Source organism: Solea senegalensis, linkage group LG12, assembly GCF_019176455.1.
Source record: "Solea senegalensis isolate Sse05_10M linkage group LG12, IFAPA_SoseM_1, whole genome shotgun sequence".
NCBI lineage: Eukaryota > Metazoa > Chordata > Actinopteri > Pleuronectiformes > Soleidae > Solea > Solea senegalensis.
Genome location: NC_058032.1, coordinates 12748758 through 12763714, shown reverse-complemented (window position 1 = coordinate 12763714; position 14957 = coordinate 12748758). Strand labels below are relative to the sequence as shown.

General features: G+C 42.5%; 1 protein-coding gene across 2 annotated transcripts in view; it reads left to right on the top strand.

The window, feature by feature from the left end:
- The window catches only part of LOC122778359 (A disintegrin and metalloproteinase with thrombospondin motifs 2-like), a 102389-nt gene that overhangs the window by 35406 nt on the left and 52026 nt on the right, over positions 1–14957 (top strand). For both annotated transcript variants that reach the window (XM_044040144.1, XM_044040143.1), the window contains exon 3: positions 14421–14589. In XM_044040144.1, coding sequence (XP_043896079.1) covers positions 14421–14589 — 169 coding nt within the window. The remainder of the gene's footprint in view (positions 1–14420; positions 14590–14957) is intronic.

Sequence of the window (14957 nt, the reverse complement as noted above, 5' to 3'; positions counted from 1 at the left end):
CAGTAGTGAACACACACAAGCCGAGTGCAGTGGGCACTGGGCAGCACTTGTCTGTTCCCGGGTGCCTTGCTCAGGTGCAACCCAGGCCTTGTGACCTTCCGGTTAGGAGCGCAATTCCTTTCCTCTTGGCCACACATCCCCTATCGCTGGGGAATCATTCAACAAGCATGTTGAGGTTAAGAGGAGTGTCTTCAAGATGCATTCAAGACACCTTGTAAATTTCATCACTTCATCAGGCGTGCATGCAGGCCACCAACCAAATGAGGTATAGTCATCGGAGAAGAATTTAAGAAAATGAAAATGTTATCAATGCATTGATAAAACATTGTCTTTTTAATGCCTTAACTTTTTATAATCAAATATTCATGTTCCTCTCCACTTGTCACGTGTAGTCGCATCATTCTGACAGGAAAACTTTCCGATGATGCTGTTAACTTTGTCTCAACTTTGAGATCTTTAAGAATGGATCGAACGCTGTCACTCACTCCGCCCCTCTGAAGCTCATCTACTCCTGCCGTGTGTGTGTGTTTGGTTCTGTGGGACAACTTCCCTGTGTTTAAGTGCGGTCCAATTCTTTCTGGTGTGTCTTAGCTAATTAAAGCTTAATTATTGATAGTCTAGTGAATTATTCAGAGTGGATAATTAGATATAGAAACAATGGTAAACACAGGTACAGCTGCACAAGAGATGATGCTGAAGAGAGAGAGAGATGGGGGGAATTAAATGGAGAGGGACAGGGACATTGTGGCCTTTATTCCTCTGGCTTTTTGCCAGATCTCTCTCTCTCTCTATCTCTCCCTCTGTGTGTGTGTGTGTGTGTGTGTGTGTGTGAGAGCCACCCACCTCCTGTTTCATTCCCTTTCCTCCATGTTTATATATTTCCCATCACTCCTAGCCTGATGTCTCTGTCCTTGACTCTGCAGTGTTCTTCTCTCTCAGTTTCACTCTTTCTTTCTTTCTTTCTTGTTCATAGTTCCATCCCTCCTTCCTCAAATTCTTCCTCTGTTACTTCCTCTTTCTTGCCTGTACCTGTGTTTCCCTCCTCTTCTCTGCACCACACCCATTAGACTTTCTATCCCCCTGTTGCTATGACATTAGCGGGATATAGCAGTGTCAGGCCAGTCTTGAGGGATGAGACTAAGGATCTAAGTCTTGCTCTTTTCATTTAATTATTCTCCAACCCCCACATCCCCCCCCGGCCTTGTTCCCCTGTATATCACACCCTGTCTCCCTCCCCTTCTCCAGTGTCTCATCTTTATTCGTCTTTGTCTCGTCCCTTTTTTTTTTCACCTGTCTTCATGCATGCATCCTCTCCCTCATATGCTTTCTGTCCTCATCTGACAAAGAGAGGAGGGGAGGAGGGAGGAGGGCAGAGGGACACAATCACACCCACATCATTCCTGTGAAACTGTTCGAATCATGTGGTATCATCCCACAAAACTCCACCCATTTTCCTCGTGCTTTCGCTGCTGTCTTTCTCAGTATTTCTGTTTTGGGAGGGGTTACAAGTAAAGCGATGCACGTGTCACTAATTCCATACTAAACACATGGGGGCTTTGCAAAAATAGGGTCTGTTTGTGTGTGTGTGTGTGTGTGTTTCTGTGTTGGCCTAGGCTTGACCTTGATTACCATGGTGATGGCATGGCTCCTCATTAGTGCTGCACTGGAGGAAACTGTTTGGTAATGAGGGAGCAGTACTGTCCTTAGGCGTGCGCACACACACACACACACACACACTCAGATGCCGATGCACCACGTCGTATTTGTGCTTGCATGCACCTGCTGACACCTGCGCTTATGCAAGATCTCATACATAAGACACACACACACACACTTTGAGTACATCTTGGTCTCATGGCCCCCTACTCAGTTGTCTCACCTCTCTGTCTGTTTTATTTTTTCTCTCCACACCCATTCCACCTCCCCCCTCTACACTCCCCGTCTGTGTGTACATTTCTCTCTCCTGCCCACCACCACCAGACAGACCCTGCTGCCCACCAAGTATCTTGACTGCAATTCGATATGACCTGAGCTTTTGTATTAGTTTTGATTTTACTGAAAAAATGGAAAATGTAATCTTTAAAAAAATAAAAACACTCTTTAACTGGGAAAAAAAACCCTACAATGCCTGAATAAGCTTCTTTTTTTTCTAAAGGAAGTTCCTTAAAACCTTCAGTCCTGCAGTGCATCATGTGAGATTGTTTGTTTGTTGTTTTTTTCCCAGGCACAGCAGGCCACTCAAGTGATGTTGCAATATTGAAGTTTGTTTATTTAATTATTTATTCATGCCATTTCAAAACTACAAGCACAGCAGTGTTTTTTTTGTTTTTTTTAAATCTGCTCTTATATAAGGAATCATTAGCACTACAGGCTAACTAGCATCTGTCTATAGTAGTGATCAGATGCTACTCCTGGAGCCGAGGGTCTCATTATTAGCTAACTACAGTAGTTTGTGGTTTTACACCTAATTTATTCTCTATCACAGCCAAACATAAGAGTGCCAAGGCCCATTTTGAAATCATGAGTGCGATCAACACACAAGATTACGATCAATAATTCCCATATATACGTTATTGCTTCCATGTGAACATGGGGATACAGAAATTCACTGCGGATTAATATTTGAAAGGTTCTGCTTCACAACACAATTATGCAACATAAATAACAATTTACGGATTAAAATGAACAAAATAACATGAAGGACATTGATTGATTGTGGATCACAATCAATCACAGCTTGTGCTCAGTCAGTAATATTTATTCTTTATGGGTATTTCTTAAAATGTATCATACATATTTTACAGCAATTTAAAACTGAATTACAAAACTGAAAATTAAAAAAACATATTTATTTATTTATTTATATTTAATGACCTGCAGTACCACCACGATTCACTAGGTGTCCACGGCTCACGCTTAGTGAATTTCTGCTCTGTAGCAAATATGAAATACTACAATAATAAACAGAAGCAGCAGTTATATTGCGCCATGTTATCCCTCTGTGGTGACGTGGACTTTGGCACCACCCACAGCTTGTCTCGATGAATTAACTGTCACTTTTCTTTTTCCAGCAGTTCATGGAAATCTGAGAAAATTCCGTAAATCATTGCGCAATGTCGAACTATGAATACCAATCAGAATGAAGCGGTGAAATCAAAACAGGCGGACAAAGGAATAGTGTGTGGAAACCTGTCGCTGAGTTGTTTTTAGTTTTGCCAAACTACAATTATCACATGTGACAGAAGCTTTTCAGGTGAAGTAGCATTAGCAGCTGTGGCCTATCACAAGAAGTCTGCTTTCAACCAGACATATGGATGGAAATGCACTCAGATTCACACTTAAAATGTGTGATTAAAATGGTGCTGCTTTGTATTCTTTTTGGGCCAGAGAACAAATAAGCTGTGTAGCTTCTGTTTACCTTGAAAAAAGCTAAAATGTGCTTAATGGAGCAGCCTGCTGCCCACAGACATTAAGAAATATAATATACCTTTGTTAGGTCTGAACGTGGTCTATAAGTTGGTTATTAAAAACACAATCTTTTCCTTTTCCTAGCCCTAACGTGGTGACTTTTGCGCCTAAACTAATTCACGTAATCACCTTAATTTCATCCAAGTGGTTAAAAACATGTTGATGGGCAGATATGTGACAAAGAGTAACTTTAATTCAGAAATGTTTGCAATGTTTTTTTTTTGCAGAAATATACAAGTGCATCATATTATCCTGCTGAATAGATTGACTAACTTTGAGGTTAATACTGGAGCCAACATTTCCAGTAGGAAAATCTCTATAAACTGCCCAGTTTGCCTTCATCCTGCCTGCTGACCTCATCAATGCTCCACCACACACACACACACACACACACACACACACACACACACACACACACATACATATAACCGCACACTGCTACTCTGGACTTCATACCTGAAATTCTTAGAATACTACTTTGGAGGCCTTGGTTGTTGAAACATGAAGATGTTTTTCGTAAGCATATAATATGGTTGTGACAGTGGAAATTGGAGTTGGGAAGTTTGCTGCTCTGATTACACTTAAATGCTGCTGTGACTTTCATCCACGAGCAAGCTGATGATGTTTCCACATGTGCAGATGAAGTCAAGGCCCTTGTGAAAGAGAGTTTGGAAATAGCATGTGTGTAGATTTGAGTCGACAGGAAACATCTCTCCTTTTTTCCCCCCTTTCCTTCTCTTTCTGTCTCTTTTCCATCTATGCAACAAGAATCTGAATTAACTGTCTCAGTTTTTCTTTCCATCAGAAGGAGTCCAAACACAGTCAGAGCCGTTGACATAGCAAGCTCTTTAAATTAGGTTGTAAAAGGAGCTCTCTCCCCTCCCATGAACTATTGTGTCAGTCAAACTCAAACTTAGTTGAAGTCTACTTAAAATGCATACTGTCCCGCTACAACCATCATGAATAAGACAAGATGGAGGACAAGATGTTCAGATTAAACCTAATTGGTGTGTCATGTAGAGCAGTGGTTCCCAACCTGTCCTTGAAGCCCCCGTTGCTTATGTCCAGGACAAACCAGGCCCCGGACCCAAACCCCTGTCCAGGGCACGCACACAAAAAAGAATAAAGTGAAATGTTCATATGCAAAAATAAACTGCAGTAGTAGTTTTTGTTCCTATTCTCAGAGTGTGTATAACTAAAACTATCCTGTGCTTCCATTCAATCAAGTCCAAGGTATTGCCTTGTTTTCTTTTTTAGATCCCGGTGAGTCTTTGGTATTTTTACGTTTCTCACACAACAGGAACGGGATCTGGTGATGATGGTAAATAGCTTAATACATTGAAAGGTGGACCAAGAAAATGATAGTTTATATGCACAAATATGATTAACATATGATTAACCTCACAAACTCAGAGCAGTCAAAGCTCTGCGCCCCACCATTTGATCTCTGGCGCCCCCCTAAGGGGAGCTTGGACCCCAGGTTGGGAACCATGGATGTAGAGCACAAAAGATCAGTCCTTGGAGACATAATCAGCCTGCAACTATTTTACAAACCAATTACTAATTACATTTTCCAAACAAAATAGCAACACTCACTTGTCCCAACGTTTAGAATTAATAATGTATATTTTTGACTTCTAATTTATATGAAAATGAGTTGAACACTTTGAAGTGTTGATTAGGCATCGTCTTGTTTTGTTGACTTAAGATTTATCAATATTGCAAAAGAATAAGAATAAAATGTAAGAATAACCAGTTCCTTCTAAATGGAATCCTAGTTCTTTTGCTTGAAAATTTGCAACCAAACTCTGATCCGCACCAAAGAAGCGAACTCTGGTCCGCCTGAAACGTGGGCCCCGGTTTCTTCAAGGGAACCAAATGCAGGAAGCGGATTACAACCAAGTGCATTGTGGGTACGCGCGTGTAGAGCAATAGCCGGGAGAAATGTCTGAGCTGTGGAAGCAAACTCGGACCGGCTGAATGTTGCAACCCCCAATCTTACCGAGTCTAGCGGACTATTAGAGAACAATGACATCTGCTGTGTTTCCCCAGTTAGGAACAATGAGGGGACATGGCACTGAAGCCACACACTGACAAATCTGTTGCTTGGTTTCAGTGTAAAAGCAGTGAAACAGGCTTGGCTTACATTAGGACAATTTATTTCAACGCTCTTCCTACATTTGACCAGAATGTGCACAAATTGATATCAATAGGAGGCAGAATCAAGAGAACTGTTTGTGATTTGGTCTTATGAGAGACATGAAGCTCTCAATAACGGTGAGGTATAAACTACATTATAAGAGGTCTCCCGGCCTTGGCAGGATAAATGTAAATATGATCTGCATAATAATAAAATTTGACATTATTGCATGTTCTGGAGAGAGGGAGAATACAAATGTGATGTGGAACGGGGAGACAGGTGCATGGAAACATTTCAACACAATCTTGACATTTGAATGGTAATATCAGTCGCTAATGACAAGCACATGTTGATTGTTGTAACACAATTTGACAGCAGGAAGCCACGAGTCATCATCGCACGTGCAGAAAGACAATACACGGAAAGACAGCAGTGGTCAGGGAGAGGGGACATGTTTGATCAGACGGGGACGTTGGCAGCTCTGTAACGGGGAGTAAATATTGCCGGATCTGTTCTTCTGCACACTTCACCAAGCTCCATGTTGTGCGTTCTCTGCAGGTCGAAAGTGTAGTTTGGCAGTTTTTTAATCAGCAGCTCGACTCAACCACACACTCACGCGCGTGCTTCCCGCAGGTCGCTTTTTTTTTTTTTTTTTCTCTTTCAATTTGATAATAAAGGTTTTGGTTTGTTATGAGCCGTCCTGATCCTGTGATCTCCCCTGGTGTCCTCAAGAGACTCGTGCTTGTTTGCAAATGGAGTGAGGGGACGGTGTGCAAAAGCATGCCTTCCATGTGCACAGACGTGCTTGTTACATTCGCCCATATGTGGGGTCAAAAGTGTGGAGTGCAGAGGGGGCAACTCCCTGTTATGCCTAACATTTGATTGGCTCCTGCTGCTGCTCCGGGAACATGTGATTGGCTGTCAGGTTCAGCAGTCAGTGCAGTGAGCAGGTAGGGGAGGGTCTTCGCTCAGCTCTGTTGCTAGGTTACAGGTATATCCAATAGATGTGGAGATAAAGAGATAGAGTAGAGATAAGGAGTGGTGTGGACCTGACCCTGTGTGTGTGTGTGTGTGTGTGTGTGTGCTTCAGTTATTACTCATGTGGGAACCTAAAACTTAAAGTCACATACTGGGGACTTGACATCTGTATGAGGACAGCAATAAGTTATTTAAGATTTTACATTTTAAGGTTAGTGTACAGTTAGGTTAAGGTAAAATTTACCTTAAGGGCAAGTCACAAGTGGTTATTAATATTTAGGTTAGAGGAACTCTAACCTAACAAGGATTTCTTAAAAGAGAGATTGGAAGATTTACATTACATTCATCCAAACTCCAACAACCCAAACTGACAACTCATCCAAACAGTTGTTGAAAGTGCAAGTGTTTGAGTGTGTTAATTACAGAGAGAGAGAGAGAGAGAGAAAGAAAGGCTCATTATTTGCTTGCTATTGTTTTATTGTTGTGTGACGGAGCTTAAGTTCGCAGGTGTTGGCTTTCGTACAACATTCTTTAACTGAAGCACGATGCACAACATTGCTAAACGCTCCCAGAAGTTTGAGGTTGTTTTTCTTCGTCTCTCTTTGATGAATTAGAAAACAGAAAATCTAGACATTTAAAAGGACTATGGACTCGCACACCTCTCTGTACGACCAGCGGCCAACGAGGTATTTCTCTGTCTCAGAATACCTGTGTTGTGTTCCCTCATTACAATAGTTCTCACGGCGTGCAAGGACGAGGACGCCTGTGTTGTTGTGTAGAGTTGTAACAGTTGGAATGAACCGAATGTGGTCTGTTTTGTTATGTTTGCTTCCACAGAAATGTTGTACTTTTCGTGCAACGGCATAAAAATTCACAGGTGTACCAGTGTAATCATTACTGGCGGGCAGATCCCGAGCCTAAGGTCGGTTTGTAATTCATTAAAATGCTGTTATATTAAATACAGACCGCTCTCGACAACATCGCTCTGAGAACAGCTGCTCTGCTGCACTTAGATTGCAATCACAGAGCGGTCAGTCGCCACTAATCGGGGTCATTTATCAATCCGGAAAGACCATACACACAAACGTTAACACTCAGAAATACACACGCACGCACACTCGCGCGCACACTGATCGATGGCTGGGCTGTGCCAGTAAGAGAGGTTGATGGGTGCTTGGCTGGTGCTGTGTGTGTGTGTGTGTGTGTGTGTGTGTGTGTGTGTGTGTGTGTGTGTGCGTGTGCTGGCATGAACACAGTGAAGGAAAGGAGCGTACAAAAGCTAAAGATCTGTAAAGATTAACCTCCTGTCAACGTTGTCAATTACAAACTAGTTGGGCTGTGAGGTAAATGGGATAGATTCAAATTTCCACAGTTGATTTCTAAAAGAAAAAACCTGCATCAAATGAGATTAACATGTGAAGGGAATGCAGGACAAATAGTCTCAGGATCCTGCTTCTTTAGTGAAGGCTAAAACAAATTTCCACAGCTTAAAAAAACCACTCGACAGCGATTTCCTTGAGATTGGCTTTGGTGGCTGCCCCAGCGTCTGTTTGGAGGTCTGAGCTTTCCTTAATGACTTTCCTTGAGTTTGTTGTTAGGATGACAAAACCATAACAAAAGAACGGCAACAACAGCTCGGATCGGAATTAACTGTGTCGTCGCTTGGACTAAGTTTGGTCAGCAGTGCACCAGTGTGATGTTATACATCCTCTGGGCCTCTTTGTAAACGTGCAGGCCCTCTGCACTGAAAGGAAAACAGTTGTCCTGACTCTTTCATGTTGTCCAGAGCTTTGGCTGAGAGAGGAGAACAAACAAACAGTGAGGGTGGAGGAAGAGGGCTGATTATGGAGTAAATGTTATTCTTCATTTTGTAAACATTTGCACTTTCTGTCCTCCAATTAGTCTTCCACCTCTCTCGCTTCTTTTCTTTTCTTACGCGTCTTCTCATCTTCCACCCTGAAAATGTCTGCTGCTTCCTTTCCCCTCCATCATCTCCTCCCCGCTGGTCATCACACATTTCATCCGCGCGAACTCCTCTGCTCATTCTGTCTCTGCTTCCTCTTCCTTTGCCTTTCTTGTGTAACTGATTCATTCTCTCAGTTTGATCAGCAGGAAACAGAGGGAGAAAGCTTCTGTCCTGGTGAATACCATCAGGAATTGGGAGAGAGGAAGAGGAAACGAGAGAGAGAGAGAGAGAGAGAGAAGCGAGATCGGGATATTGAGACAGCCTCCTTTTGCAAACTGCCTGTCTGGCTGGCACCATGTCTCTCAGTCTATCTGCCAGACTGTCAGTGACTGCAATACTGTCTTTGTCAAGGCTCTCACTCTGAACCGAAATTTACACATTTTACGTGGTCAGGCAAACCAGGTTTGGCACACGACTGCTATTCTTAGACCCGTGCCACCCTTTGTCTGCTTTAATAATACGACCCGCGCTGTTGTCTGTCTTCTTTTTCCACACCTGGCCCTGTCTCCGCTCCCTCTGTCTCTGTGAGTTAGTATTATGAAAACCCGAAACAGATGAGGGAGGATACTGGAACTGGGAGGCAAAAAATGTGCGATGGAAAAGATGGAGAGGCAAATCGTTTGACATCACATCAGATGGAGGATGAACGAACGTGTGCGAATATGGAGGCAGAAAGGGGTTGGACTAAAGGCACGGACAGGGCCGGCTCTTGGCATAGGCGATATAGGCGGTCGCCTAGAGCGCTGCGAGGCGCCCCTCCAGCAAAAAATTTTTTTATTTTTTTAAAATAAAAATGATTTTCTATTCCCAGTCGCCCTTATTTGTGTGTTCTCTCTTGCAAATAATAAATATTAACAAATGAATAAACAATAATGTTCCTAAAATGTGGTGCTGCTGAATCACATGACGGGATCAGAGGTCAGGTCACAGACAGGTGAAGCTTTTGTTATTAACGACATGAAAAGGCAAGAAAGGGGTTAGGGCACAAAATTAGGTAGAGCCGGCCCTGGGCACGGACGATGTTACTGGAGGTTGCATAGTGTGGACTTACAGAGAGTATTTCCTGTTTATTGACGTCTCTCCCTGCGACTACTACATTTTTACAGCCCACCATCCCCTTCTTTTATGAGTGGAGAGTTAAGACATGAAATGACCCAGAGACTGCATGTGTGTGTGAGTGAGTAGTTTTGCTGACATACTGTGATTAAAATGTAGGTCAAAGATGTAAAATTTGCAAATGAGCTGGGGGAGCTGATACAGAGGAGGGGGCCCATGCACGCGTGTGCAGGAGAGGTCATGTCGGTCTGTGCTTCCAGAGAGAAGATCTTTAAAGAGCACTCAGTGTCATGTGATGTAATGCGTTGATGAGGGTGACAGCGATGGAGCGACATCTCTGTCCCGTCATCCGGCTTCTACTCACATGCACACAGTGTGTGTCAGCATATTCCCTCTTTTCCTAAAACGTGTTGACGTTGATTTAGAGTGTTGAAAATAATTCTTTCTAACATGTACTGTGTTGCCAATGTGGATGATTCTGCCATTGCTTGTTGCAGCTTGAGTTAAGTTGTTTTTTTGGGTGGTTGGAACCAATCAATTTCCTTTGTTTAGCAATGTTTAAACTCATATTTTATGTTCTCATACAGTGAAGTAATATAGAAAAGTGGGGATCATTTATTTCAATAGAATTGAACTGAAGACCAATGAAGATGTTGGGATCAACAAATATTTTAATTCACACGATGGATCCGTCTTACTCAACTCTTGCTTGCAGTTCTCTCACACTTCCCTCTCCTTCTCGCCTCCTTTTCTCCTACAAGAGTTAAACAGCAGAGAGAAAAAGGTTTGCCAAGGGTCATAAATGTCTTATATATTTAGCTTCCCTGAATGTTTTAAATAGCTTTGCTTCATGCTGCCTTCATAAAATTCATTATAAATCCACTTTTTCTTGCGTGAGCCGTGTTCCTAATCCAAATCCAAAACCTGGCTTTCTGCGAGCTCGGTGGGGGACCACAAAAGGTTCAATTTGCTGCTGATTTGATTAAAGAAAACACAGCTTTTATTTGCGGTGACGTGTGTAATCTCTTCCCCTGAAGTGTGTCTAATTTTTCGAATCAGCTTTGCTGTTGTACAAACCCGAATTTTCTTGTGACTCAAAGGCTGAATGAATCGGAGGGTTTACACCGCGCGAGTGACTCACTATCAAAGCTATATTTGTGTGTGTGTGTGTGTGTGTGTGTGTCAGTGATTGTGTGACTGTGCCTGCTCTGCCTCACTGACTGACTGACTGACTGATAGAATGAACTGTGTGTGATGTGGCAGCAGTAACAGGGTTATGAATCAGATCAAACACACACACACACACACACAGGCTGGACACATGGGCCCCGGCCTTGTGTGACTTTGATCATCACAACATCCGCTCTTCCACTTCAGCACTGCTTTTACTTCTACTGTGTCATGTGCTCCTCAGGACACTTACCCAAGACTCATGTTACTCTTTTCACATCTTCAAATAGAGCTTGTTGTGCCTTCAAACACAGAGGATCCTCCCACTGTAAGTGGACACTCTCTGTGTGTGTGTGTGTGTGTGTGTGTGTGTGTAGGACCCTGGTTTAGAACTCGGAGATGGGTGTCAACTCTCAGAGGGAGGGTTGTGGTTCGTGTCGCCATCGCAGTGGTCATGAAAGCAATCATATTCAAGTTTAATATGTTTAATTGTGACAATGTGTGAATGGTGAAAATTGCTCTTTTGAGAATGTGTGAATGTTTTTGTTTTGTTTTGTTTTTAATTCTAAAGCTTTTCTCAATGAAGGAAATTGATTTCCAAATGTATCATTCTGAAACCAGTGAGCTGTAAATACAAGTATAGATATATAAGTATGAGTGTAGGGCAATTTGGAATGCAGAAATATGATGCATGTGACCACGAGCGTGAATGGGAAGGATTCATATGTTGAAACGTGTAATTAATGGTGTACAAATGTGTATTTTTCTTGCTCTTTTGTGTCGTAGTGATGCACACCCACACATGAGAACAATATAAAGTGTATGCAGTAATTATAACATCAGAAAGATGCTGAAAGTGCTCAGTGAAAATAAAACGTGTGTCTAATCACTGCAGGTGAAAAAAAAAAAGCTGAGGTTTAACTTTCCCGTGAGGGGTTTAAACACATCAGACGTCATAAAACATCTTTTCACCCAAAGGAGCAAGAGAATTAACTAACATATTCTGCATTTCTCAGAAAAACAGAACTAAACCTGACACTGCTCACCAAGAAGCATTATGAATACGTTATTTAGAGCTTAACAAATTGGTCAAACTGATTTTAACACCTTCTGAACTTAATGTTCATTATTTTTTCTCAAACAAGGAAAAACTGCCTCAAATGTCAAACTGCTCTGCCCAGAGACGTGTTTTCAATCACTTTGGCTGTAAATTCAGGGCTTCTTCACCTCCTATGAAAAGAGCGAGGCAGGAAATATTAAGTGTACTGCTGGTTGTCCAGTGTGTTTTGTATTGTCATCACATTGTGAGCGCGTGTCACTAATGGATCAGGATTTCGCTGTTTGCTGCACATTCTGCCGCCCTGGAGCTCTCCTCGTAAAGTGCAAACGCACACAGGAACCAAACAGGACGACAATTCCCATGATCCCACGCTGCCTCCCGGAGTCATCAAACCTACGTCTTTGTGTTAGTGTGTCGATTGTGCGACTCCTAGCGGCAGATAAATGACACACTTTGAGGAGATGGCTAGGATAATGGTTCTCACTCTGGAAATGTGTGCAGCTGCTTTGATGCTCTGTTTACATCGGCTTTTTCAAAGAACACGTCCAGTTCTTCAACTCCCTCACACCTTCCCCTCTCGCTAACCTTCCACCCCCACGATCAGATTGGATCGATCCAACCATGTCTCCCGGTCCCACATGTCAATTTTCTTTCTTTTTTTTTTTTTTTTTTGACACAGCTCTCCTCTCCTCTCTGCTTGGTATTCTGGAGTAGGAATGCATGCATCATCGCAGGCCCATCAGCTCCAATCGGAATGCTACACCACAGCTCTGGGAAATGGAGGGGAGAGCGAGGTGGAGTGAGAAAGAGGGGAGGGGAGGAGAGGGAGGAGGGGGGGTACAGGTCAGTGGCTTGTCGACATCCTTCTGGGACTAAAGCCTCAGACTGACAGAGAGAAAGAGAGAGGGAGGGAGGGAGGGAGGAATGAGAGAAGGAGTCAAGGCAAAAGAGAGAATCTTTTTATTTTTGGCCAGCCTTTTTCAAATGAGCCTCTCTGGGATGTTCAAGAACATGCAAGTTCTTAAAGTGACTCAACAGTAGCTGGAGTTCTACTATGTTATGTTAAAGCTCCATGTATGTATGCTAGCATAGATAATGGCGACATTATGGATACAGATGTGGACATACACTATATGTTATATCTGTTTAGATATATTCACGTACAGTGAAATCAATTCCATTTATACGGTACAAATGAGCTGAGAGAGCTCCACTGACTGGGACATAAGAGAGCATGTGCAAACAGATGGGAGAGGCAAACAATTCAGCATCCACAACAGTTCCACAAAACACAAAAATAAAAACCCTTTCCAAAAAGCACATTCAGCAGATTTGACTATGCAAAAATGAACATAAAGCAAACAGTGATACGCTGTCAAGTTATAGAAAGCACTAAAGACTAAGCAATATTGTTTTTCTTTACTTTTAACCAATGTGAACTTGTTTGTAATATGGCTATACATTAAACATTAGCCTTTAAATCTGCAGGAAACTGTGTTGTTTAAAGTTGTGGCCACAACACATTTTGTACTGTTTTGTAAAATGTGTAGTTGGAACAGCCCACATCTGTCACAGGTGTCACTTTTGCCCCAAGACCCCAGAAAATGAGTATCTAACAGCCTGCATATAAGACTTCTTACTTCAGCTTAAAAATGATATTAAAAATAAAATAAAATACAAAGAACATTTGAATAGAAAAACAGAGCAGATGGACAGAGGGGGATCAGACAGATCTGCATGCAAGTAAATTCAAATCAGAAGATGATTTGAATGTTGATGTGGTCTTTAAAGTCCACACTGCTTTTCATCACGTATCATCAGCTGACTTACCTCTCTCTTCAGAATCCTCCTCCTGCCACAGTAGACAGAGAAACAGACGAGTACTGATCATTTCAATGTTTTCTCTCTCTTCTTCCCTTTTCTTTTCTTTTTATTTTCATCTTTTTTTTTGTCACACTAATACTCTCCAAAGACTCTCCATCCTCTCTGTGTGTTCTCCCCCATGGCTTCACTCTACAGCAATGCGTTGCCTTGGTAATTACCAGTTGTCTTAAACAGACAGATGGAATAAGAGAGAGTGAAGGGCAATTTTCCCAGTGCCTGTTTTTCCTGTGTATGTGCACACAACTCCTTTTTGTGTCTATGCTCTCTATGCATGCTTTCTTTACTTCTCTCCTTCCTTCTTAGTCCACTCTTCCTTTTTGTGTGTGTGTGTACATAAAGTGGACTTGGGGAATTACCTGACAGAATGTGTTAGTTCAGGATGGGAGTGGGACAGTCTCATCTCCTGTGCTTGTGTTGGCCATTTTAGATGTCAGGTGTCACTCTGGGCCTCATCGGGAGCCCAGGAGAGATCACAGCTCTGCTCTTTTCTCCCCGCTTGCTTCAACACAGTCAAGCGGTGACATGTCTCTTTAAACTGTGAGTGCAAGCGTGGAGGCCAAGGATGGACGGGTTAGTGAGTGAGAGGCAACCGAGAGAGGAGGGAAAGCAAAGCAGGGCGTTAAGTGTTTAAATGATATCAGATGTTCAATTACTCACACTCGTGTCATCCATTTAATTTTCCACGCTCTCTCTTTCAGGCTGGTATGATCAGGACGGGCCAAGAGGAGTTTTTTATTGAGCCAGTGGAGAGGGAAGACGGCGCGATGGAAGATGAGGAGAGAGGAGGAAGGACTCACGTTGTCTATCGCTCCTCGGCTGTAAAGAAAGTGCCCGTCAACAGTGCGGCAGCAGACTACCACTCCCGAGGTCAGTCTGTGGCTTGCACCACGCTGCACTTTACGCCCTTGCACCTCATGGACACGTCTCCTTTAGGTTTTGATCTAAAACCTCATTCTGCTTCAAGTAAAACACAGCATTCCCTCATACACACCTCCTTAAATAATCATATCAAACTATTGTATGCAACTATTGCATACATTGAGCTGTCAGAACAGATGACACCTACACACACACACTCACACACATCATCCTGTCACTGCACCGCAAAATATCTATGAATCTGTGTGTTTGGCTGGTAAAGTAACACCCTTTGTATCTTTTTTATATAAAAAATAAATAAATAAATCATGCACTGCCTTCACTGTAAATTAACAAGTAGAGGTTTTGGGATTAAT